This window comes from Mytilus californianus, unplaced genomic scaffold, assembly GCF_021869535.1.
Source record: "Mytilus californianus isolate M0D057914Y unplaced genomic scaffold, xbMytCali1.0.p SCAF_7, whole genome shotgun sequence".
In the NCBI taxonomy this organism is placed as follows: Eukaryota; Metazoa; Mollusca; class Bivalvia; order Mytilida; family Mytilidae; genus Mytilus; species Mytilus californianus.
Window position 1 is genome coordinate 86,191,739 of NW_026262723.1, and position 24,179 is coordinate 86,215,917.

Sequence of the window (24,179 nt, forward strand, 5' to 3'; positions counted from 1 at the left end):
GAAAACAAATATAGTTGATGCACAAGCATTTTATCATTCATATATATTTGTTTTATTTTTTTATCAAAATAAAAAGGTGCTCAGCTCCATTCCTTTTCCAAATCCTGTATCCGCCGATGAAACTACCATTTTCAGTAAAACTACATATTGTCTAGCTTATGTCACTCAATTTTATGAATAGATAATAACACTTGCCTTGTAAAGTTATATTGAACCGGATGGAGTTCACCGTAATATTCGACGTATCAATTTGCCAACAAAATCTTTACTAGGTCTGCTGTTGTAACAAATGTTGTTATTATCTCAGCAAGACGGGTGACGACTCCATACATCAAATTATTGTACATGTAACTACCTCTAAAAACACCCTCTGGTTTAAGATATTTAAGTCGACTGAAAAATATAGCATGTTCCTTTAATTTCCTTATTGATTCAAATTCAAAACTGAAGATGTGGGATGAAAGCCATTGCCCTGGGACAACTATCCACCAGAGACAAAATATTCGTAGATGTAAGATTTGCGAAGAGATGATATTATGCGCGATTTTAATTGATAATTTCATTCCGCTTATCAAACTTTTTTTTATAAAACTTTTTGTTCTTACTTAAATGTTATAAACCTCACATACAATCAATGATTACTATAAAGATCCTTGGTACTATATACTAGAAGTTGGCTATTGTTGTCTATCAATCTTTCTTTACCATAATGTTGTACTTACGCTACTAGATTTTTCCGGGTAAGATCACTGTCAAATCTCATCCCATGTTTCGGGATACCTGTTTTGTGGGACAGCAAATCTCGTAGAGTGATATACTAGTAGTTGGATCTTAAACTGTCGTAGAAAATCTCCTTTCAAAGTAGAATTTTCTTTAGTCTTGTATCCAAGATATAGCTGTTTAATGGAGTTATTTTAAATGTGTAAACAATTATAGTGTAGTACAACAAGCTTCAATGGCTAGATCACCTATAGAATATATCATCAATATTTTTTTAATCCGTTTGATCAACTGATCTTTCCAAAATGATATATCATAAATAGTTATCCAATTTAATTTTGTTAGGACTTTTCAAAATATGTCATTTCAAACACGCCTGGCCAACAGGGCAAGTGTGAGCTTTCCCCATCACTTGTCGTCCGTTGTCTGTCGTCGTTGTCCGTTAAATGTTACAAAAATATTGTCCCCTGAAACTACTGAGCTAAATTCAACCAAACTTGGCCTCAATTATCATCATTTGGATATTCAGTTTTAAAAATGCGTCCGATGACCCCGCCTGCCAAACACCATGACCGGCATGGCTTAACATAAACATAAGTATAAAATGCAAGTCTTGAAAACTATCATAGATAGACAGAAACTTAAATTAGCAAAAATGATCAGCAAAACAAGATCTACAAATAAGTCAAGTGGTCGAAATCGTCAGTCGACTCCTTATTGTAGTTATTGCTCTTTAATGACGATTGATGCCAATTGTTTGTGTGATTGCCTATTGTCTTGAAAACTATAAAAGATAGACAAAAATGATCAGCAAGACAAGATCAGCAAATAAGTCAAATTTGATGAAATCATTATTAATCTTTACAAGATCAACAAAAAAAAGAAGATTTTTTGTCATGAATTGTATTCTAGTGTACACTGTTAGAGAGGGTCCATTGTTGAAGATGCACATATACCATGGTAAGCAATACAGGCTCCTTAGGGCCTCTAGTTGATACAAGCAAAAATAATACTTACTCTGTATTAGCAGTTGTGACTTAAAATGTACAAAACCAATCAGAAATAAAATAAAAGCATTTATGTTGCACTAGGAATATATACTGGCCTTTCCTGATTGTCTGAGTTCCATAGTAATATCTCCTTAAACATGTTTTATTGACAAGCTGTTTGTGGTTATAACATATAATAGAAGTTTGGTGTACAGACAAATCGAAGAAAAATTCATGATGGAATGTGATTTAAAATGAAACGATTTATGAGTTAGAAGATCTATTAACCCCAGAAATATATCCTCGGCCTATAGAACCGGCGAATTTAACACCCGTGAGTTATCAAATTTACTTCCCTACGATGGTTTATCAGTGCTATCGTTCACTGTACAGTTGACACAAATAAGAGTTGTTATATAACTTCAAAAACAGAGATGAGGTTTACTTGCTTGCCAACTTTCTAGGATGTTTGCTCAATCATTGTAATAAATATTGACATGGGAAGGCCGCTTGGTGAATAACCGAAGTATACTAACATACATGTAGTTAGTATTTTGCAGCAAAATATCTAGTTTTTTCCCCTCGAATAAACCCTCTTTTTACAGCTGATAGTTTACTACATTTCCCGACCTCATCACGGTCATCACGGTCCTGCCCACTTTCACTGGTGTTAAACTGATAATCGTAACTGGAATTACGACGATCCCAATATGGCGACGGCAGAAATAGGTAAAACCTTAATTTTCAGTTATTTTTCTCAAATGTAGCCCGTTGTTGTCAAGAGTTACTCAGCTGCAAGGTTTTTCTATACCATTACATCATATTTGAATCGTGACGGTGTACTATAATTGTCTAAGCGCTTAGAAAATTGCCGTCGAAAAATTCGGGATGATAATCGTAATTCGATGGCATTTTTCTTGCTTGATAATCGTAATTTCCTTATGGGATAATAGTAACTGAAAAATAATAAATATGTCTTCCAGCTTGTCAATGGTATTTTGTGTGTAAAAACGGCAATGTCCAGTTGAACGATGACATTAACGCGCAAAATAAAAAATAATGAAGCAACTTACAGGTTAATATTTAGGACAAATTTACTTACATAGATATGAGAAGATGTGGTATGAGTGCCAATGAGACAACTCTCCATCCAAGTCAAAATTTAAAAAAGTAAACCATTATAGGTCACAGTACGGTCTTCAACACGGAGCCTTGGCTCACCCCGAACAGTAAGCTATAACGGGCCCCAAAAATTACTAGTGTAAAACCATTCAAACGGGAAAACCAACGGTCTAATCTATATAAAAAACGAGAAACGAGAAACACTTATGAACCACATCAACAAACGACAACTACTGAACATCAGATTCCTGACTTAGGACAGGTGCAAACAAATGCAGCGGGTTTAAACGTTTTAATGGTACCAAACCTTCACCCTTTTTCTGAAACAATAGTGTAACATCACAACATAGAAAGACACACTATAAAATATCAACTGAAATGGCTTAACTCAATCAAAGGACACATTAACACCAGTGAACATACACATGTATATCTCGATTTATAACTGACAACAATATGCATAACCTTTTGATATATACATGTACCTGTTAAAGATATGGAAAATGAAGCAGCTGTCGAGTCAGTTATTGTGGTAAAAAGATAATTTAAATTCTTTCAAAGTTTCAATGTTGTTTTCGCGTTTCGGGTTTTTTTTTTTTGGAAGTGGGGAAAGGGGGGGGGGTATTAGCATTATCCCATATCCAAAAAGAGCAATCCTTTCAAATCAAAGTCCTGTATACCACATCTCAATATGCCATATGTTTTGCCTCAAATATTGCATATATCCAATCGACTTTTAAATCAATAAAAAGGGCAAGTTAACCTCCCCTATCTCAATATTCCCTATACCACGGAGGTGGCTGTGGGTTACTACCTATATAAATATATAAGTTATAACATGGATCAGATTTTTGGTCTTCGGCAATATATGAAAGGGGATATTTTTTTTAAATTTCAGCAGCACGCCAGAAGTGACACCACCCCTTCCCCCGTGCCTTATACAGACCTCATTTATCATAAGATCGCTGTCAGTTTTGAGTTCCCTGTTGTTTATATTCGGGGAAAGGTCCACAAATTATGTAAAAGGGAAATGGGGGGGGGGGGGGGCTATAAACTGAACGTTTATACTCAATTTCTACGAGAAATGAACAAAATTTTCCATCAGTTACTTAACTGCATTATTGGATTTAACAGTTGATACTTTGATTGGTGGATATGAGTGATCATTTTGCCCTTTTCCTTATATTTCAATAGAAATACATATAGTTTAATTTTGGAGTGAAATGTATCCCGGTTAAAATAACCGTACATATTTTTCAAGTGAATTCACTTTTGTTCTGTTTTACACTGATATTTTATATGATTTTAAAAATTAAATTCAAATATTTTGATTAAATACCCATGTATTCTAGGACGTTTCTTTAAACAGGGTGGATGGTAAAGGATCTAGAATAGTTACCAGTTTATTGTTACTTTTGTTTATTGTTACTTGTGTTTATTGTTCCTTGTGTTTATTGTTACTTGTGTTTATTGTTCCTTGTGTTTATTGTTCCTTGTGTTTATTGTTCCATGTGTTTATTGTTACTTGTGTTTATTGTTCCTAGTGCTTATTGTTTTTATTAGCCTTAACTAAATGGCGCGTATAGTCTTGTGAAGCATTTGAAGGACTGAAAAAAACACAAATATATATTATATATATATGTGTGTTGGTCCTCAGAAGGCATAATATGTAGATCATCACGGTCGAAACTGGTTTAATTACAGACTTTAATAGATAATCAAACAAATATTTTGTGCTTCAGAAAAATGCATGACAATTATGAAAGGCTAATTTTTGTTTTCATTTGATAGAAAAGTACTAAGTATATGGTAATTATGCAAGTACAAAAATGTTCTTTGTTACCTTCAATATTTTTTCTCTACAATAACTTCCATGCATATGTATGCAGCATATTTTTCATATACCAAGTATTTATGATTTCTTGAATCAGTTTGTTTCTGATATAGCGGAATATTCGCTATGATTTCTTAAAGTTGCAGTCATTCTTTGAATAAATATAGCTTGTAAGGTAATTTAAGGCCACATCAATTTGATTTCTTGATCTTCGGGCTTTTGGCCAAACTATTAAAGAACACAAATCCATGTTTGCAAATGAACTCCATGTCACCATGTGCTTAACTCCATAACACACAAAGCATTCCAACTTTTCTCTACTCTTATATTATCATTAAACGTTTTAAGGATGTCATATTATTAGAATGCCAAACTAAATTGGTGTTGTTAAAATTTATAGTTATTTTCTGAGATATCGAAATGTCAGTGACGGTCATGAAGTAGCTAAGCATTTTTATAGTATTTATGGGCTATACAACTTTTTACACATTCAAAAAGGTGTGACATTTGTTTTCAAGTCCGTATTTAAATAGAATACCAAACAATATTTCTTTTTAACTCTAAACATGAAGAGATCATGATGACATTTTTTAAAATTTTCTCCCATATATTGTGTCGGTCCTAGTTCCTGGAGTTTTCAGTATTTTAACATAGTTCGTGTTTCCCCATTTACAAATTTATTGAAGCTGGTCCCCCTTCCAATTTTATGATATATACTAGTATGTAGCTGTTTACATTAGAGCTGTTAATCATATATGCACAAAAAGAAATGTCATAAGATGTGGGAACGTTTTCGTGATTAATTCATCACCATATTTTCATCCTATGCTATTAGATAGACGTTTTTCGTGTCAATACCAATCAAACACTATCCAGTTACGATTATCTTCTTATTTATTAATACCGAAATTACGATTATCATTTTTTCGAGTTACGATTATCATCCCGAATTTTTCGACGGCAATTTTCTAAGCGCTTAGACAATTATAGTGCACCGTTACGATTCAAATATGATGTAATGGTATAGAAAAACCTTGCAGCTGAGTAACTCTTGACAACAACGGGCTATATTTGAGAAAAATGACTGAAAAGATTTTACCTATTTCTGCCGTCGCCATATTGGGATCGTCGTAATTCCAGTTACGATTATCAGTTTAACACCAGTGACTTTTCTGGTGTAAATACAAAATTTCAATCCTGGTATCTATGATGAGTTTATTTACAGAACCAATTCAGTTGATTCATTGGTATGTTTTCTTCGAAAAAGGCAGACATTTTTTGTAGGATTTCATTTTGCCTTTTTCTTCTTGTTGTTCACATACAACCTTTCCAGGCAGTTACTTTTTTTATCATTTGACATGGACTTATATTTCGCATGAAGATATAATACCATAAAATAGTGTTTCTCGTGTCATCATGACATCAATGTGTCAAGACTTAAAAAGTATGTATTGGGACATTTGCTTGTCCGGGTCATTACTTTTTATTCGTTGACATAGGCTATTGATATTTGGTACCTTGGTGCACATTCTGAAGATGAAAAAACGTTCACCATTCAAGACTACTCTGACCTTAACCTTTCACCTAGAGTTCGTTTTTTTAAGGGCAAATTTTCGTGTCAAGGACATATATAAACGTGATCAATTTATCCCTTTTCAGACAAGAAGCTACACCAACTTGCCCATTGTCATAAAAATGTTTGGTCATTTTTTTCTTTATTTCTTTATTTTCAGACCAGTTTTGATATAAATTTGAAAATCCACCCTAGATATCGCAATAACTCTAGGTATTACTAAATTAGCATAAAATATACGAATATTCAGAATGTGCTCCAGTAAGTATTTTTAGATTGTCTGTTTATGATAAAGGAAAACACTTGATTTTATATGAAATGTTGGGTTTCTCTTAATTTCAGTTGGAATTTTTTTCTTCAGAAAATCAAATCCAGCAATTAATACCTTGTACAATCCTTTCTTCGAACGGATTAAAAAAAACTGTTGTTAACGACCTTGACTACTCACGAGGGTCTGTGCATGTCTTAATATCGGTTTAAGCGGTAATTTGAATTTTAGGTGTGAACATGGAAATGGGTAATATGAGAGCTATCATACACATTTTTTTCTGTCTTATAAAGTTTAGAAATTAAGCATAATTTGGCTGATTAAGGAAAATATTTAGAGATATTCTATTAACAAGCTCATCACGACATCATTGTTTTTAACTTCTCAAGACGACAGACACAACATGAAGACAATAGTTCACTGACTGATTTGTTATAAATGAAAATAATCTTCTGATATTGACTAAATTATTTAGTAACTTGCTTTATCTTCTCTTCTATTAGTTTTTTAAGCAGAACACTTGCGAATGCTTTAGACAGTGATGCTACTTGACTAAGTGTATCCCCTGTCACAGACGTCTTCTTTTCTGTACCAACAAAGCCATATCCTCCAACAAACAGAACTTTATCTGATCTGACAACAGACACCGTCAGACCTACGGTTTTGTAAGATTTAAACTTGCAATCCAAAGTGTCCTTCAATACTTTATCGATTCGGACATGTTCTTGTCCACTAAGACAGGAAACGAACGAATATAACAGAAAAATTCGAAACATTTTTAAGTATAATATACAGTGTTTTCATAAAGATGCAAGAATAAATGCAGGTGTATGTATGGAAATATTGTCTGGCACCAAATGTCTTGCATGTAACACTGGCATTGTGACTACTATAATGTTAAAGTTACCTATTTTGAACATATTAGACTATTTGTCAATATAAAGATGTGCTTGAATACATGTATTATATTGCAGGACCATGTGATAAATAATGCACAGTAACTTTTCTATAAGACCAACAAACAATATTATGTTACTATAAAATAAGTTTAAATATCAGTTCATAATAATGGTACTCTAAACAGCAGTGTAAGACTAGATGTTAACTCATTCTTTATATTGAAGACAAGTTCAAAATACTGAAAAGAAAGTGTCAATTGTTAGGGCATAGTTTTCGGGAAATGAAGAGCATTTGAATTTTAAATTTTCAGTCTAAACTAATGAAAGACCATGTGAATTATATATGGTAGAGTATGTTTGTATTCAACATTGTATTGTTGCCTTGCCTTTTTATCCCCCCCCCCCCGAAATTGTTTTTTCTTCTAACCCAAATCGGCAACACAGGCTTTTAATACACATTTATTAGCAGATCTTAGTACCCATTTATATGATATATCATGGATGATTTCTTAAATTACCAGATTCAAAAATGATAGGTACGAAACTTCAAAAGCATGCATTTATATTTCATGTAACATAATAAATATTTAGAATATTAAATACAAGTATATAAGTATTTTCATCCTTGTCAAATTTGAGAGTTGAGTCTTATAATATTTTAAAAGGGCTGTTGCAAAATTTATCGGGTTGGGGGATGGGAGGCACTCAAATTAATATAAATAAAGATATACATGTGTGGTATATTGTATTATTTTAGTTATTTCATTCACATGAATTAATCTAATGTTAAATCATTGATATATTGAAAAAAAATTGCAACATACATTTTTTTTTACCAAAATTTTATACGGAGATACACTTATTGCAATAGATTTTTTTTCAGTATTTTCCCCAAAAAAGTTATGAAAATAGAACAGTAAAAAATTTACAGAAATTTTTTTTTTTAAGAAACAATATATAACTGAGTCATACAGCAAAGTTAATTTCAATTATTTCATTTTATATCTGTTTCAACTGAAATGATTTTCATTATAAAAATAAGGAGATGTGGTATGATTGCCAATGAGACAACTATCCATCAAAGTTCAAATGAAGTGGATGTAAGCTATTATAGGCAACCGTACGGCCTTCAACAATGAGAAAAACCCATAATAGGCTATAAAAGGCCCCGACATGAAAAATAGGAAACAATTCAAATGAGAAAACCAACGGCCTAATTTCTAACAAAACAGTTTACGAAAAACAAACATGACAGACATGAACCAACAACAACCACTTAACTACAGGCTCCTGACTTGGGACAGGCACATAAAGAATGTGACGGGGTTGAACATGTTTGTGAGCGCTCAACCCTTCCCTAACCTTGGACAGTGGTGTAACAGTACAACATAAGAACAAACTATAAAAATCAGTTGAAAAAGGCTTAACTCATCAGATACATACAAATAGAAATACATCTTACAAAACACAAAGTGGACGTGGACGGGTACAAAAAGACACTAAGTACAGATCTGAGAGTACTCGTAGTTTTTGACAGCTAGTTCAAAGCCAACAACAACTAATGGAAAAAAATCATGTATCTAAGACTAAAATATCAATCAGTCCACATCCCAATATCCGATGGATTTAGTGTAAAGACACCATTAACAATCAGGTCATGTGCAATGCCAAACTATAAGTATCGGCAGATTGTAGTACCGTGAAAGTACATATGTGAAATATTTAGTATGGTTTTAATTTACTGATAACAAAATTAATATTTTACACCTATAAAAACAATATTCAAAGATTTAATTACAGTGTTGAAAGGTAACCTTTTAGAATAAGTTTATTTAAAGGATTGATAAGTTAACCCGGATCGTATCTTAATTTCCGGGCGCGGTTTACAACATCACTGTAAAATTTAGGATGTGATATTCCGTTTGAAATAAGTTTTTTACAGGTACAGCCAAACTTGCAGACCAAATCTTTGTATCTATGAAAGAATTTAGTAAAGGTTTTAAGTAATTTGTGGTAACGGAATCCCTGACTTAATAATTTACTAGTAATAAATAGATTACGCTCATTAAAATCCAAAACGTCACTACAAAAACGAGCATAGCGAACGAGTTGGGATATATAAACACCGTAAGACGGTGCCAAAAGGAACATCACCGTTCAAAAAGGGAAAATTGACAATAAGGAAAGAAAAATCATTTCTTTTGTCGTAAATTTTTGTGTAGAGTTTCTGGTGTAATACTGAAATATCTAAATATAGGAAAGGACAGTTATTGCTGTTGATATTAGATTTATTTGAAGTAAGTTTCTTTGGGTAAATTTCAGCAGTATAGTTGGAGAATTCTTGATTATTCAACGAAAAAATATCATCAAGATAACGGTAAGTGTTGTTGAATTTATCAATTAAATGGAATTTAGACAGTTCTTCACTGAATTTAACCATAAACTATGATTCATAACAGTAAAGGAACAAGTCTGCTATCAAAGGGGCATAATTGGTGCCCATATGATTACCTACAATCTGTCGATAAACTTTATTGCCGAAACGTACATAAATGTTGTCAAGGAGAAAATTTATTGCTTTAATCATCTCATCACACCTCCAGTAAGTATATCTAGCATATTTACCTTTTTCATTAGAGAAAAAGGGCTTTATACGAGTTGCAGCAAATAAATTTGCAACCAGATTTATCAAACGACCATTTAATTAGATAGGAAAACTTTTGATTGATAAGATACTAGTATTGTGGAAGTGAAGTATAAAGAGTGGAAAGTCAAAACTGTCAACCGAATCATTGCGTAGTTATAGAGATATAGATTTTTTATAACATGAAGAAAATTTTGCTTAATTTTTTGCATAAATCTTGTCTTTCAAGTGCAATAAGTTATGGCACACAAAAAAAGATTTAAAGCAGATGTATTTGATATCCTTTTTGAAATGTTTTTGAGACAAAATTACATAAAATGCTTGAAAACAAATCAGATATTATGCATCAGGGTACTAATGCTTTAACTGCTGTTAATAGCAAGAATGTCCTTTACAAAGCAAATGAGTTTCAGAACACTGATTCAACAATCAAAATAATACACCACTAGGTGAACCATTTTTCTTTAAAAATAAACATTTCATTTTTCAGGATAACATGCTAACAGAATTAGGTAGTACGTTAGTATCATTACAGACCACATTCCAATCCTTGTGTCAGACGAGAAACAGTATGACCAATGTATATTCTCACCAAGCTGTAGACTAATGATGCAATGCCTGAAAGTCTATTTTTTAACAAGTTAACGCACACAGATTTATATAGATGTTTTATTAAGATATTTTTTTATTTAACAATAACAATCCTTTTTGGGAAAAACACTCCCTAACAGTTGAATGATTTAAAGGAACCATGACATGTGGGTCATTGTTACAAATGTACGTATCCATTCCTTGTTTGTATTCTTACTGAATCTTTTTATGGTGAACATTTTTTTTTTATGATGTTCATGAGAGGACAACATGCTTGATTACAAGTTCAATTATATTTCAATGTCTGATTGTTACTCTAATATATAACTCTAAACCAGATGTTGTAACATATATAGATATAAGAAGATGTGGTATGAGTGCCAATGAGACAACTCTCCATCCAAGTCAAAATTTATAAAAGTAAACCATTATAGGTCAAAGTACGGTCTTGAACACGGAGCCTTGGCTCACCCCGAACAGTAAGCTATAAAGGGCCCCAAAAATTACTAGTGTAAAATCATTCAAACGGGAAAAACAACGGTCTAATCTATATAAAAAAACGAGAAACGAGAAACACTTATGAACCACATCAACAAACGACAACTACTGAACATCAGATTCCTGACTTAGGACAGGTGCAAACAATTGCAGCGGGTTTAAACGTTTTAATGGTACCAAACCTTTACCCTTATCTGAAACAATAGTGTAACATCACAACATAGAAAGACACACTATAAAATATCAATTGAAATGGCTTAACTCAATCAAAAGACATATTAACACCAGTGAACATACACTGAACAAATAAATTTGATCTATGATACAATGTAAATACAAAATAAATAAACTAAGGGAATAATAATTAAAGTAACATGTTATACTGCTGTGAAATGTTAAACAATTTAAGAAAAACAATATGCTTTAACAAAAATATCAGCCATTTGCAATTACTTTAAACACAGGTAAATGAAAATAATTTTGTTGTTAGGTATACGTGTACAGTTCAAATGGAGAAAGGAAATATTTTTACAAAATAAATTTTGATGTTCATAGTACGAAGAAGTGAAAATTTAAAGTAATACCAAACACTTATCAAAGCTGGCATATAGACCAGATATAACCCTGAATAAGTAAACATTAAATCACAAAAAAGCATTACAATTAGTATCAACAGGTCAAATAAACAAGAAAGTACGATTTGAGAGTACTCGCAGTTACTGACAGCTAGTTAAAAGCCAAAAACAATTAATAATAAAAAAAATCATGCATCAGAGACTAAAATCAACTAAAACACATCCCAGGGATTTAGTATTTTAACGTCGTGGACAGTCAAAGAAGACATGACTTGTGCAATACCAAAAATAAATGTATCGACAGGCAGTAGGATAGTTAGGAGTTAACCTCTTTAGAGATAAAAACAAACGTGGGTGTGTCTTTATACATCCCGTTTGAAAAGAATACAAATTTTGTTATGTTTTCATTTGCTGATGACAAAATCGATATTAGTGCCAATGTAAACTATATTCAAAGATCTAATTACAACATTGGTAAGATAACCTTTACTAATAACATATACTAGTATGTATTTACAACCTTTCGATACCATCATACATAGGTGTATTCAATCAAGAAAACTCTATGATATTTTTTGTTCGATTACAACCCTTATTTGTTGCTATAATCAGTACCGAAAAAATCCAAATACATTTAAACACAAGTCAAAAGGTAATAAAACTAAAATTTCAATATGAAATAAACAAAATGAACTCATTAAAAGTTTAATTCAAAAATTAGTATGTCTGAATCTGTCAAACTGAATTATAGACCCCCTTAACATAGAATTGTCCATATTTTGAGTTAGAGCTGGTAGACTTTTCTGTAATTTTTATATTATTTGTCCCAAAAGTAGTACACTACACTGTAAAAATATTTCTGAGTTAGAGCAGGTGCGATTTTTTAAATTTGAATTCAATGTCTAAAAGAAGTGCACTACGAAATAACTATGTTCTCGGGCCTAAGAGATGAATTCAGTAAAGTATATTTTGTACTTTGGCAACTTCACTGAATGGTTTGATTGTTTCAATTTGTCAAACTGAATAAAAGTAAAGGATTTACATCTTTATTTGATAGAATTCTGTAAAAATATCCCATTTTGCTTTTATACGGCTGTAATAAGCATTTTAAAGCAGTTTCCATTTTTATGCCTAAGAGGCATGCTGACTTTATATTTGGCAGGTTTTTATGTTTTGATATTTGTGTTTCTATGCTTGAACTCTAAATCTAGAGAAAAGTAGATTATCACAGAAAAATGTGCAAAATGTGTTGTATTTATGGTCCTGGTTGAACGGCCAGTTTGATGCACGTGAAATGTGAAGAGCTTTGTACATAAAAGTTGAAGTCCATCATAATATATCACTAAATCTGTAATAAAAGTACTTAACAATGATAAGTGCACCTTATTCATTTCATATACTACCTTTATTTTCTTCATTAGGATAGTAAGTGGTTCAAATATATGCCTGTTGAGACTAAAACTACATACAAGTTTTCCATTGAAATTTGCAAAAACTGTGCATCAGACCATACTGTCTGAAAAAAAGTTGATTGCAAGAGTCCTTTTGCCTTCAGACTTCTTGTATCATGCAATCTTAACATAGAAATGAGCAAAAAGTAACAAATTTCCATTTCTTCCAGCTTCTGTATGCTTTTTTATACGTAAATATGTGCTACGGCCTAATTTGACCCAAAATAATTTTCAGACTTACATGGCCTTAGGCCATTTTATACTCATGTGGTATGTTATTTGTAACTTTTCTTTCCATTTAAAGTTTATTAAATATATATGAAAGAATAATTTATGGTAAAAAAACTTCAAAATTTTTTTAATTGGTTGAAAAAAATGTATATTTATGTAAGGCCCCCTTAAATTGCCCTTAAAGAGCATTTAAAAAGCAAATTTTTGCAATGTTTTAATTTTTTAGGCCCAAATCTTAATTTAAATTGTTCGATTTAAACGTCGAAAATAATCATCTAAAGTTCATTATTAGAATGGCCATTGTTTCTTTAATATATGTCCTATGGCCATGAAAATTTGCCAACTATCTTATAATTTACCAATCTTAGAGTATGCAAAGTTTTATTAGATTTAGTCATGTCTTTCTATCCTATTAGGCCCGAGGACACAGTTATCGTCCTTTTATTTTCGTTGTATTCAAATATAGTCCTTAGTGTGGACAGTGTATAACTTGTAAATTGTTTTCATACACTTTTCAAATTTATGTCTTTATATTTTATGCATGAAATATTAAGTAGTGGGATGAAGTTACATGTTTAAAAAAATTGGGTGATGAATTATTATGTAAAGAAGTGATTTGGTCCAGTTAAAAAAGGTCAAAAATTAGTATGTTGAAGCTGTCAAACTGAATTGTAGACCCCCTTAACATAGAATTGTCAATATTTTGAGTTAGATCTGGCAGACTTTTGTAAAATTTTGATATTATTTGTTCCAAAAGTAGTACACTACACAGTAAAAATCTTTTTGAGATAGAGGAGGCGCGATTTTTTTAATTTGAATTTATTGTCTAAAAGAAATGCACTACGAACTAACTGTGTTCTCGGGCCAGCTGATCACTTCTAAGGTTTCATTAAAACAAAACAAAAAGCAAATATCTGATTCAAAACAATGTCAAACAGATACAGAAGATCACAACAGGAAGACTCATAGAAGCTGTATACATAGGATAAGCTTTGTTGTTCAGTTGTCCCTTTTTTATAAAGGTAGGCTGCTCCTGAAAGCTGGACGCTGTTAAGGTCACCTGATCATTGTGGAATTTAAATTTGAATTTGTAAAAATCTAACAATTTTACAGATATTCCTGTAGTGTCACCATAAAACTCATCCTTAGTTTCTGAAGGATAGAGCACAAATGTCAAATAACCATATGTCAAGTTCAGTTTATTCTTCTCTGTGTGTTTGACAATCTTAATTTTACCATAGGCTTGATGTTTATACATCCCAATGTATTCTTTTTGTTTTCTTGTTGTATTTCTGTCTTTTCGGTAATTAGGTTTTACTTTTGGTATGTCAGATTTTAACCATGGTTCAGGATAAGTACATATGGTTGATGTATTTAGATATGGGATATGACCAGTGTACACATCAAATATATAATTATGTAATGTTAATCTGTATAAGTAATTTGGATCATTTCCATTAAATGCTACAAAAATGCCAATATCAGCCTCAGGGTACCAGGATATCATTGCTCTATATCCCCATGTTGAGCCAGTATGGACAACCATTCTGTACCCTAAAATAAGAAAAATTGAGAATAACTTTGGAGTGAAATGATTTATAATGGCTACAGGCTGTGTTTTGTGATATAACCTGATACGATCAAGCATATACAAATTTCTATTAGATTTCTGATTAAATTTATCTATTTAAAACACACATTTATGTGAGATTTTCCCACCACTAAGTCATAGCATCTTGTCCGTCAAATAAATGTATAACAAACTGCTGAACCAAATGGAAGCAATTTCTCCATAAGTATTTTACACAGTATTATATACTAAGTAAAATCTTTCAATAAAGTCATTGATGAGAGACCTTTGTTATTTATACATCCTTGGCTCTCAAATGTTAGGGTTTTAGCATTCCTGATGAAGGTCTATCCAGAAGAGTAATTCAGACACATGAAATTTACAAAGTTTTATTTTCTTATTTTTTGTTTGTGTGTGCAATTTTGTGGGGAATTTCTTGGGAGAACTGTCAACTTGACCTGACCTAAGCTAAGAGCCTCATTGATGACTGTATTTTATCTTATTTTTTTTATTGTGCACTTTTTTTAGTCCTGTAAATGTAGATTTATTTAGTCATTTTATGGTAGATCTTTCATACTAAACATTTAGTCAAATTATATCTACACTTGAAATGATGTAGACTCGACATACCATATAGACACATGTGTATTGACCCCTAGATGTCTTTTCTGGTTCATTAATGTTCTCAAATTTCTGTTGTATTGATTTCTACCCCATAATTTATTTTATTCATAATCATTAGGTTTAAGCTTTTACTTGTATCCAAGTTGAACAATGAGAAGAAGGCTGGGCTGTTGAATTTTGTCTTCAACCAATGTCCCGTTTTTTTGTGAGCCATAATGGTAGGTGTTTTGCAGCAACGTATTCAATACCTTATATTAAGATAAACGTAAATGTCAATGAGAAAGCAATCCAACTACTGTTCTGAAGATAAAAGACTGAATTGTATCCGAAGTCATCATTTAAGGGAAGTAATCCCTATTTACAGTCAATATATGATTTCAGTCATATTCGTGTTTTTGAAAATGAAGTATTGCTGATAATTTTGACTGTTTACACTTTTCAAGGTAATAGAGAAATTTCTAAAAATGATTTAAATATCATTGAGTAAGGGTAATAACTCATTGTAAATTTGGTGCATCCCGAACACTTTTCTGTGTTTACCTTCATCTGGAATACTCCAACTCAAAAATTTTAAATCCAAAGATATGTGAATATTTGACCAAAAGGGACATGGAAATTTAACCAATTCCACTGAAGATCAACTATGCCGGATGGAAATAGAACCTTAGTTTCTTAATAATATCTAAATCAATGATAAATCAACAGAAAGTTTTAAGGTTTCAGTCAAATTTGGAGATTTTTGTAGATCTTGAACTGATGATCAGTTTTTATTAACAGTTTCTATCTATCTATAAAAGTTTTCAAAATATAAGGCAAAAGGATAAACCAGCTGTATGTGCACAAACTGCCCCTGTCATGGCATATTTAAGTAATAATTGATTAATTTTTATGTTTAATGCAACTTTCAGCACTATTGGCTGTATCATGTCGGCCAGTTTTTATTGGTGGAGGAAGTTGGAGCGCACAGAGAACCAAGACATTTGGCAGGAAAACTGGTGATCATAGTCAATTAAGTTTAGAGTGAAAAGCACCTGTCACATGCGGGGTTTGAACTGACAACCTGAATGCCGACAGGCTAGTGATAGATGAACTACATGGACCACTCGGTCACTGGAGGCCCCTATTTCAATAACGAATAATGTGAAATGTGTTAAATTCACTTCTGTTCATTAAATTTTTCTAAATAACAGATGATTTTATCTAAGGAAGTTTCTGAATGCAAATCAGACTATTCTGCATCTTTAAAGGCCACATAGAATGAACAATGTTGAATGTATTAATATGGACACTTTTAGGGTAGACGTAGATAAGACAGCACATCGACCATCAAAGCAGGGTATATTCTTATCTCATGAACGTATTGTTCTCCTGAATGTGCATGTAATATTTGCTGGATATTAATAAATAATCAATCAATCAATCAATTTATATATATATATATATATATTACTAGAATGTCGAAAATGGTGAATGCCAAAAATGTATGTCTCATTATGAAGAATTTCTCATAAGGAAGAGGGCGTCCAACATGACTTGTCTTTTGTTTTGTTTTAAATAATAGTTTTGTTTTAAATATCCAATTATTTCACTGGAATGTCAGTCGGGTATTGAACAGACAAAGGTAAAACAACAAGAAATGCTCTGACGCTTTCAGCAGTAATATTTAAAAGAGATATTGAGATTAAGAACACAGTTATCAATTAAGTAGTTTTTGAATGTGTAGTTGCATAAAATATACAACTTCTATCCTGATGACAGAGGGTCTGGATGGGGGTCCTTCGTTTTTTTATTCTTTGATTTTCAAGACCATATTTCTCTATTCTATATTCATTTTGCCAATTATTCTCTATTCTTTATTTTTTTTTTAACTTATTTTTCTCTATTCTTTATTTTTTGGGACCTTTATTCTGCACTTTTTGCTCATTATTCTCAGTCTTTTCTGTAAACTCCACCCTCATGACATATTTTTGGAATACTTGCCTCTATAATATCCAGTTCTCCAACTCAGTGCGTAGTTGTTTTGAATATTCGTGACTGGTATTTCCGGCATGGAGAAGTATTTGTGGGTGTAAGTATATGGTATGGTATTGACAGGGGTTGTTATGTCTTTAAAGGCCTGTTCTGAAATCAATCTGGTGTCGTTTTGAAGCTTTCCTCCATTTAAAAAGAATCGTGTCCACTTAGACATGTCATTGGCAGTAGAAAGTATGCACCCTGATCCACCTATTTCACCATATTGCCTGAAACAGATTATGTATTTCAACAAGTCAATAATTAATTGCCCAACTTTCTGTTTTTATTGCATTCACATCTTATAAACTTATGTTGAAGTATAGTATTTTCTTGTTGGCTTGCTTAGGGCTAAAGCAGTAATGACCTTCATAGACCCTTCATTTGTAAATCCTAAAATCTGGAATATTATCTGGTAGGTTTATTTTCACATCGTTTTATCTCTTATTGTTACCGTTTAAAACAACATTTCAGCATCATAATTTATTTTTATAATGTGGTAGTGTTTTATATTAATATTTATTTTCTTTCAGAATAATTAAAATTAATTAGTAGTTTTATTATATGTATTTTAAGAGTTCATCATTTCTTCTATTGTCTTATGCAAGCTTATTTTCTTGGTATCTTATATCCTTAGTACTGTAGTTTTACTCTATTTTCTGGTTCATTAGTCATTCAGTCACGTGTCAAGTTATCTTGTCTTCTATTGGTCATAGTCATTGAGTTCAAAGTTTTACCACACTTTTTGAATACCTTGAGAGAGAAAACTATATATCATAGAATACAGCAGCCATATTTAAAATATTATATTGTTATATATATTCTGGACATTAATTCCATATTAATCAGGTCAGGTACTAATATTTCTAAGTCTTTAATACTTGCACAGTTTTCCTTTAGTTGGAATCTGAGAGAAAATGTATTTTTGAATAAGTCAGAATGATTGTGCATGAATGATAGATATTTTCATGAACTCAGAGAAATAATTTATCATGGATATATAAATGATACATGTATTGGTACAGTTATATTATTATCACGAAAGGGCTAAAGTAATGTCTTGTGAATATTATACTTATTGTTTATAAATGCTATGCAGATATAATTTAGTTCATTAGATTTATGTAGGTTATATTTATATTTTGTACAGGACCAGAATATCTTGATGTTTTAATGATCTGGTGATGTTACCAAATAGGAGATAGATCAGTGTTTTCAATGTGTATTTTTAGTTTGCTGTATTTTCTGTGTTTGTCTATGTAATTTTAGTTCAGTATAAATACTGTTTGAGTCTTGTGAATAGTAGTTACCTGCATGTCAATAATTACATGTAAACATTATAGTAACAAATAACAAATAGTTCAATGAATGATTTATAGCATAATATTATTGGACAGAATGTATTAGTTAATCCTGACTTGGTATATGATTGAGTTTATGAGTTTAATTGGATTTATACATTTATGATATATACACATTAATATTATTGGTTGTATTCTGATAGAACAGAGCCAGTTTATCGTATTTTATCGTAGTTTATACATGTACTTTCCGTTTAATGGATTATAGTTATACCCCTTTGTACACCGTATTGTCTATGTATTTATGTTTTGTTGTTTTTGTACTTTCAGGGTTATTTATTTATGTCGTATAAATAAACATCTCTTAACTTGACGAACTACTTTATTCCGTCCAGGAACCCTGTAACAATAACTTCAAGGCAATCAACGTTTAACCATATCCCAGTAGTTAACATTCAGTGTCTCATTTTTAGGTTGAAAGCTGTAACATTAAGTCAATGAACTATATGTAACTCTATAGTCTTGGAAAACACCAGGGTGTATATGTTTACTATCAAGTTGAAGTTCTTATCAGATGCTAAAGTTACTATCTAGTTTTTCTTTATATGAGAACTGTTTCCATGCTATCGTCACTTGTGTGCTTTACACTTTATTGTAAATATGTGTTTAGTCTAGATTAGAATAAAACTTATAACCAATCTTATCTGTATATATGAAGGGAATATATATTTGCCTCGTCAATATAACATGGTGGCAACGTTTTAAAACATTGTAGTTACACCGGACAATTCTTTGATTAATCCTGTAGTAGTACAGTACATTGACTGAAATTATGGCAACATTTCAAGTCGCAGCTCCAGAAAAGTTCGACTTTTGTAAGCCAGAGACGTGGATCAAATGGATTCTAAGGTTTGATCGATTTAGATCAGCTTCGGGGCTTGAGGAAAAAAAACAGGAGCTACACAGGTCAACTCTTTAATCTACACGATGGGTCCTTCCAGCAGATGATATTTTTTTTTTTTTTTTTATCTAAAATCTGATTTATTGCACTATTGCTGTTATAATGAATACCATGTCTACAGCATTTGACAGGGCACCCCTGTAGGATTAGTTTTACTGAACAAACAGGGAGATTGCTCAGTACATTAATAATAATAAATTGTTAGATTTACATTCTATGTATCAATACAACAGGTTACTTCAGAAATTAATTTCCGGAAAAATTACAATCGTGGACCGCTTTGACTCTGTATATGTTAGTTGACCTGGTCATGACCTGTTGATCAACGATCATACGATGGAGGCAAGCTAACTGGCGAAGCTGCTTGTACTTATTATTAATTATGTAGGTATACATACTTGGTTGCGAATTGATGTGTTTATATCAGTGTAGTTATTTGTGAATATATGATTTAAAAAAGAAGTAAGGCTGCTTTTAGGATAATTGGGGTTTAATGTTTTATCACTGATCATGATCATGACGAAGTCCACAACACGTGGTCTAAAGATTAAATAATGATGAGACACATGTATTGCTGAATAAATATAGCATATAACATATATGCATAAAATAATAATTATATGTACAAGCTTATTTCTTTCAAAATGTTACCATGTTTAACTCCTGTTAGTGTCGAAATATTTAAATAGTTCAAAAAATCTTTTTTGAACAGGGCATATACATCAAGATTTGTAGTTTTATAATTTGAAGTGTGAGTACACTTGTGAATGGAAAATGTAATGAGTGTTACCAAAAGATTTATGTCATAATAATTGATGTCCCAGATTTTATATCCTACTATGAGATTTCTGTAGTTTAGGATATGATGATATTTTTGCACCATTTGATTTGTCGGAGGAAAACAAAAAGAAATATGCAAAAGTGAAAGAGAAATTTTACAAGTACTTCATAGTTAGAAGGAATGTTATCTTTGAACGTGCAAAGTTCAATAAACGGAAACAAGACGATGATGAAGGTGTAGAAAGTTTTTTTACATCTTTATACACATTAACTAAACATTGTGGATACAACGATCTAAGACAAGAAATGAGACAAGATAGTTGTCGGTATCAAGGATTCCAACTTATTGAAAATGCAGCTTGATCCGGAGATTACCTTTATGAAAGCAATTGACATGGCCCGCCAATCGGAGACTGTGAAGAAACAACAGGCTATAATGAGATGTGACAATCCGAACTCTAATGTTGATGCAGTTAAATCGAAATTGAACAAAACTAAATTTGTGAAAAGCAGAAGCAGCCTTTCTATTCACAACAAAGGGATGCCTTAGATGCGGAAATCGACAATTTCACCCCAGAGAAAAATGCCCAGTTAAAGGAGCAAAATGTTACAAGTGCTCAAATATCGGACTCTTCGCAAAATGTTGCAGGACCGGAAAAACAGTTGAATCAGTGAGCATTTATTCGAACTCTGAAGGATTTCTGGGAACAATCAACACATACATAGGGGCATATTGTGCCATATGGACGATGTTTTCATGTTTGGTGCCTCACAGGAGGAGTACGACGATCGCGAGCGCCTAGAGCAAATTCTATAAGCGATAGGAAAAAATCGGTCTCGCACTGAACGAAAAGTGTGAATTTTCAAAACCGTCAGTCAAATTCCTGGATCAAATCGTTGATGCGTCGGGTTGTAGCATAGACCCAGACAAAGTTAAGGCTATTGCCGAGATGGAAAAGCCAACTGATATATAAGGAGTAAGATGTTTTTTAGGAATGATAAATCAACTTAACAAATTTTCGTGTAAGGTGAAAGAGCTAACTAAGCCGCTCCGTTAACTACTTAATACTCCTTATGCTTGGCATTGGGGTATAGCACAAGAAACCGCGTTTACCGAGATAAAGAATGAGATAGCTTCGTCCGGAACGCTTGGACATGATGATCCAAATAAGGACACTGTAGTGTCAGCTGACGCGTCGTCGTTTGGATTTGGCGCAGTCATTTGGCAAAAACATGGAGAAATATTGAAACCTGTTGCGTATGCTTTGCGCTCTATGTCAGATACAGAGCAGCACTACGCGCAAATAGAAAAAGAAGCGTTAGCTTTGACCTGGGCGTGTGAAAAGTTCAATTTCGAAACTGACCACAAACCGCTCGTGCCGTTACTCAGCAGTAAAGATATTGCAGAACTTCCGCCGCGTATACAAAGATTCCGAATGCGCCTTTTGAGGTTCGATTTCACAATTGAATACGTACCAGGTAAGGAATCAAATATCGCAGATGCCTTATCTAGATCGCCGGTAGGCATCTTGTCCGAGTCCAATGAATTCGAGACCGAGACAAAATCGAACGTTGACAGTATTGTAAATAATTTTCCGGCATCAGATATGAGACTTCAAAACATTAGGGACGAGTGCGTGAAAGATGAAATATGCAAAACCATAATGTTATATTGCAAAGAAGGGTGACCAGAAAAAATCTAGCTTAAGCGACAGCTTGAAACCGTATTGGAGTCTGCAGGGAGAGTTCACTATCGTTGGAAATATGTTATTAAAAGCCGATAGGTTAGTTTTCCCGCGGTCGTTACCAGACGAAATATTAGAACGACTTCATGATGGTCACCAAGGCATAGTTAAATGTCGAGAGCGAGCCAAATCCTCGGTGTGGTGGCTTGGTATGAGTACAATAATAGAAAACATGGTCAAAAGATGTCGTCGAAAATGCTAACGATCATGCAGAATGCTATTGCAGCCGGAGTTTCCTAAACGACCATGGCAAAACTACCGTCTGACTTGTTTGAACTAAAAGGCAGACGTACTTATTAGTAGTTGATTATTTTTCGAGATAAATTTCTAGCACAAGTTCTCAGTCCGTCGTGAATCATCTAAAGTAATTTTTTGCAAGACACGGAATAACGGAAACTTTTATTTCGGACAGTGGACCTCAATACAACTCATTTACATTCAAGCAATTCGCGCAGTCGTCTTGGTTTCGAAACGTGATGAGTAGTCCACGATTTGCCAAGTCAAACGGACTAGCTGAACGTAGTGTTCAAACTATCAAAATTATATTAAAAAAATCGGAAGACGATTATAATTCTTTGCTTTCTTACAGAACAACACCGCTTGCTAATGGTTACAGCCCGGCAGAACTTTTGATGGGGTGTAAGCTAAGAATGTTGATCCCAGTCGCTCCGGAAAACATCGCACCTAAATTGCCTAACATTCACGAGTTGTCGAAAAAGGAAGATGAATATAAAATGAAACAAAAATAGTATTATGAGAGACGACACCGAGCGCAACCATATTCTAAAGTAAAAACAAACAATCGTTTTTTGGTCAAAGATCAAAGGAAACAGGGAATAATCAAAGCGGAATCAAATGAACAACGTTCTTATATTAATGAAACTGACAGTGGCGAAATTCGTAACAATCGGCGACACTTTTCCAATTTGCCTGAAAAGTCTGATACTAAAATGGCTAAAAACACTTTTGAAACAATCCCCGATGAAATACCAATTCGCAATAATGAACTGAAAGATAACACAACAGATCAATTTGATAAATCTGAATTGTATGTAACCAAGTCAGGGAGAATATCAAAACCTCCTGATAGGTTGGATTTGTAAACACAGATCAGCTGTTCCATTCATGATAACATTTATTTGTTGCTATAGAAGTAATTTTCACACAAACTAAAAATTAAGTCAATGAACTATATTATGTAACTCTATAGTCTGGGAAAACACCAGGGTGCATATGTTTACTAACAAGTTGAAGTTATTATCAGATGCTAAAGTTACTATCCAGTTTTTCTTTATATGAGAACTGTTTCCATGATATCGTCACTTGTGTGCTTTAAACTTTATTGTTAACATGTATATAGTTCAGATAAGAAAAAAAAACCGCCGATGAAATTACCGTTTTCAGTAAAACAACATATTGTCTAGCTAATGTCATTCAATGTTATGAATAAATAATAACTCTTGCCTTGTAAAGTTATATTGAACCGGATGGAGTTCACCGTAATATTCGACGTATCCTTTTGCCAGCAAAAGCTTTTCTAGGTCTGCTGTTGTAGCAAATGTTGATGTATTCATTTCTAACGGTTCAAATATGTGCTTGGTTACTAGGTTCTCCCATGTATCTTTGCCTATGATCTCAGCAAGTCGGGTGACGACTCCATACATCAAACTATTATACATGTAACTACCTCTAAAAACACCCTCTGGTTTCAGATATTTAAGTCGACTGAAAAATATAGCATGTTTTTTTAATTTTTCTTATTGATTTAAATTTAAGAAGATGTATGATGATTG

At 32.6% G+C, this 24,179-nt stretch overlaps 3 protein-coding genes across 5 annotated transcripts in view; 1 reads left to right on the forward strand and 2 right to left on the reverse strand.

Moving 5' to 3' along the window:
• Positions 1-24,179, forward strand: part of LOC127710240 (uncharacterized) — a 66,348-nt gene that overhangs the window by 15,116 nt on the left and 27,053 nt on the right. The window contains exon 6 of the mRNA XM_052216007.1: positions 10,540-10,561. Coding sequence (XP_052071967.1) covers positions 10,540-10,561 — 22 coding nt within the window. The remainder of the gene's footprint in view (positions 1-10,539; positions 10,562-24,179) is intronic.
• Positions 1-24,179, reverse strand: part of LOC127710237 (gigasin-6-like) — a 68,357-nt gene that overhangs the window by 5,151 nt on the left and 39,027 nt on the right. The window contains exon 5 of one of the 3 annotated variants that reach the window (XM_052216003.1): positions 13,582-14,949. The exons of the other annotated variants lie outside the window; for them this stretch is intronic. Coding sequence (XP_052071963.1) covers positions 14,315-14,949 — 635 coding nt within the window. The 3' untranslated portion in view covers positions 13,582-14,314. Of the gene's footprint in view, positions 1-13,581; positions 14,950-24,179 lie in introns of those variants that run through there. 3 annotated transcript variants of the gene reach the window in all.
• The window catches only part of LOC127710238 (gigasin-6-like), a 32,399-nt gene that overhangs the window by 4,223 nt on the left and 3,997 nt on the right, over positions 1-24,179 (reverse strand). Inside the window, exons 3-4 of the mRNA XM_052216005.1 lie at positions 23,851-24,111; positions 17,570-17,829 (exon numbers count right to left, since the gene is read on the reverse strand). Of these exons, the coding sequence (XP_052071965.1) occupies positions 17,570-17,829; positions 23,851-24,111 (521 nt within the window). The remainder of the gene's footprint in view (positions 1-17,569; positions 17,830-23,850; positions 24,112-24,179) is intronic.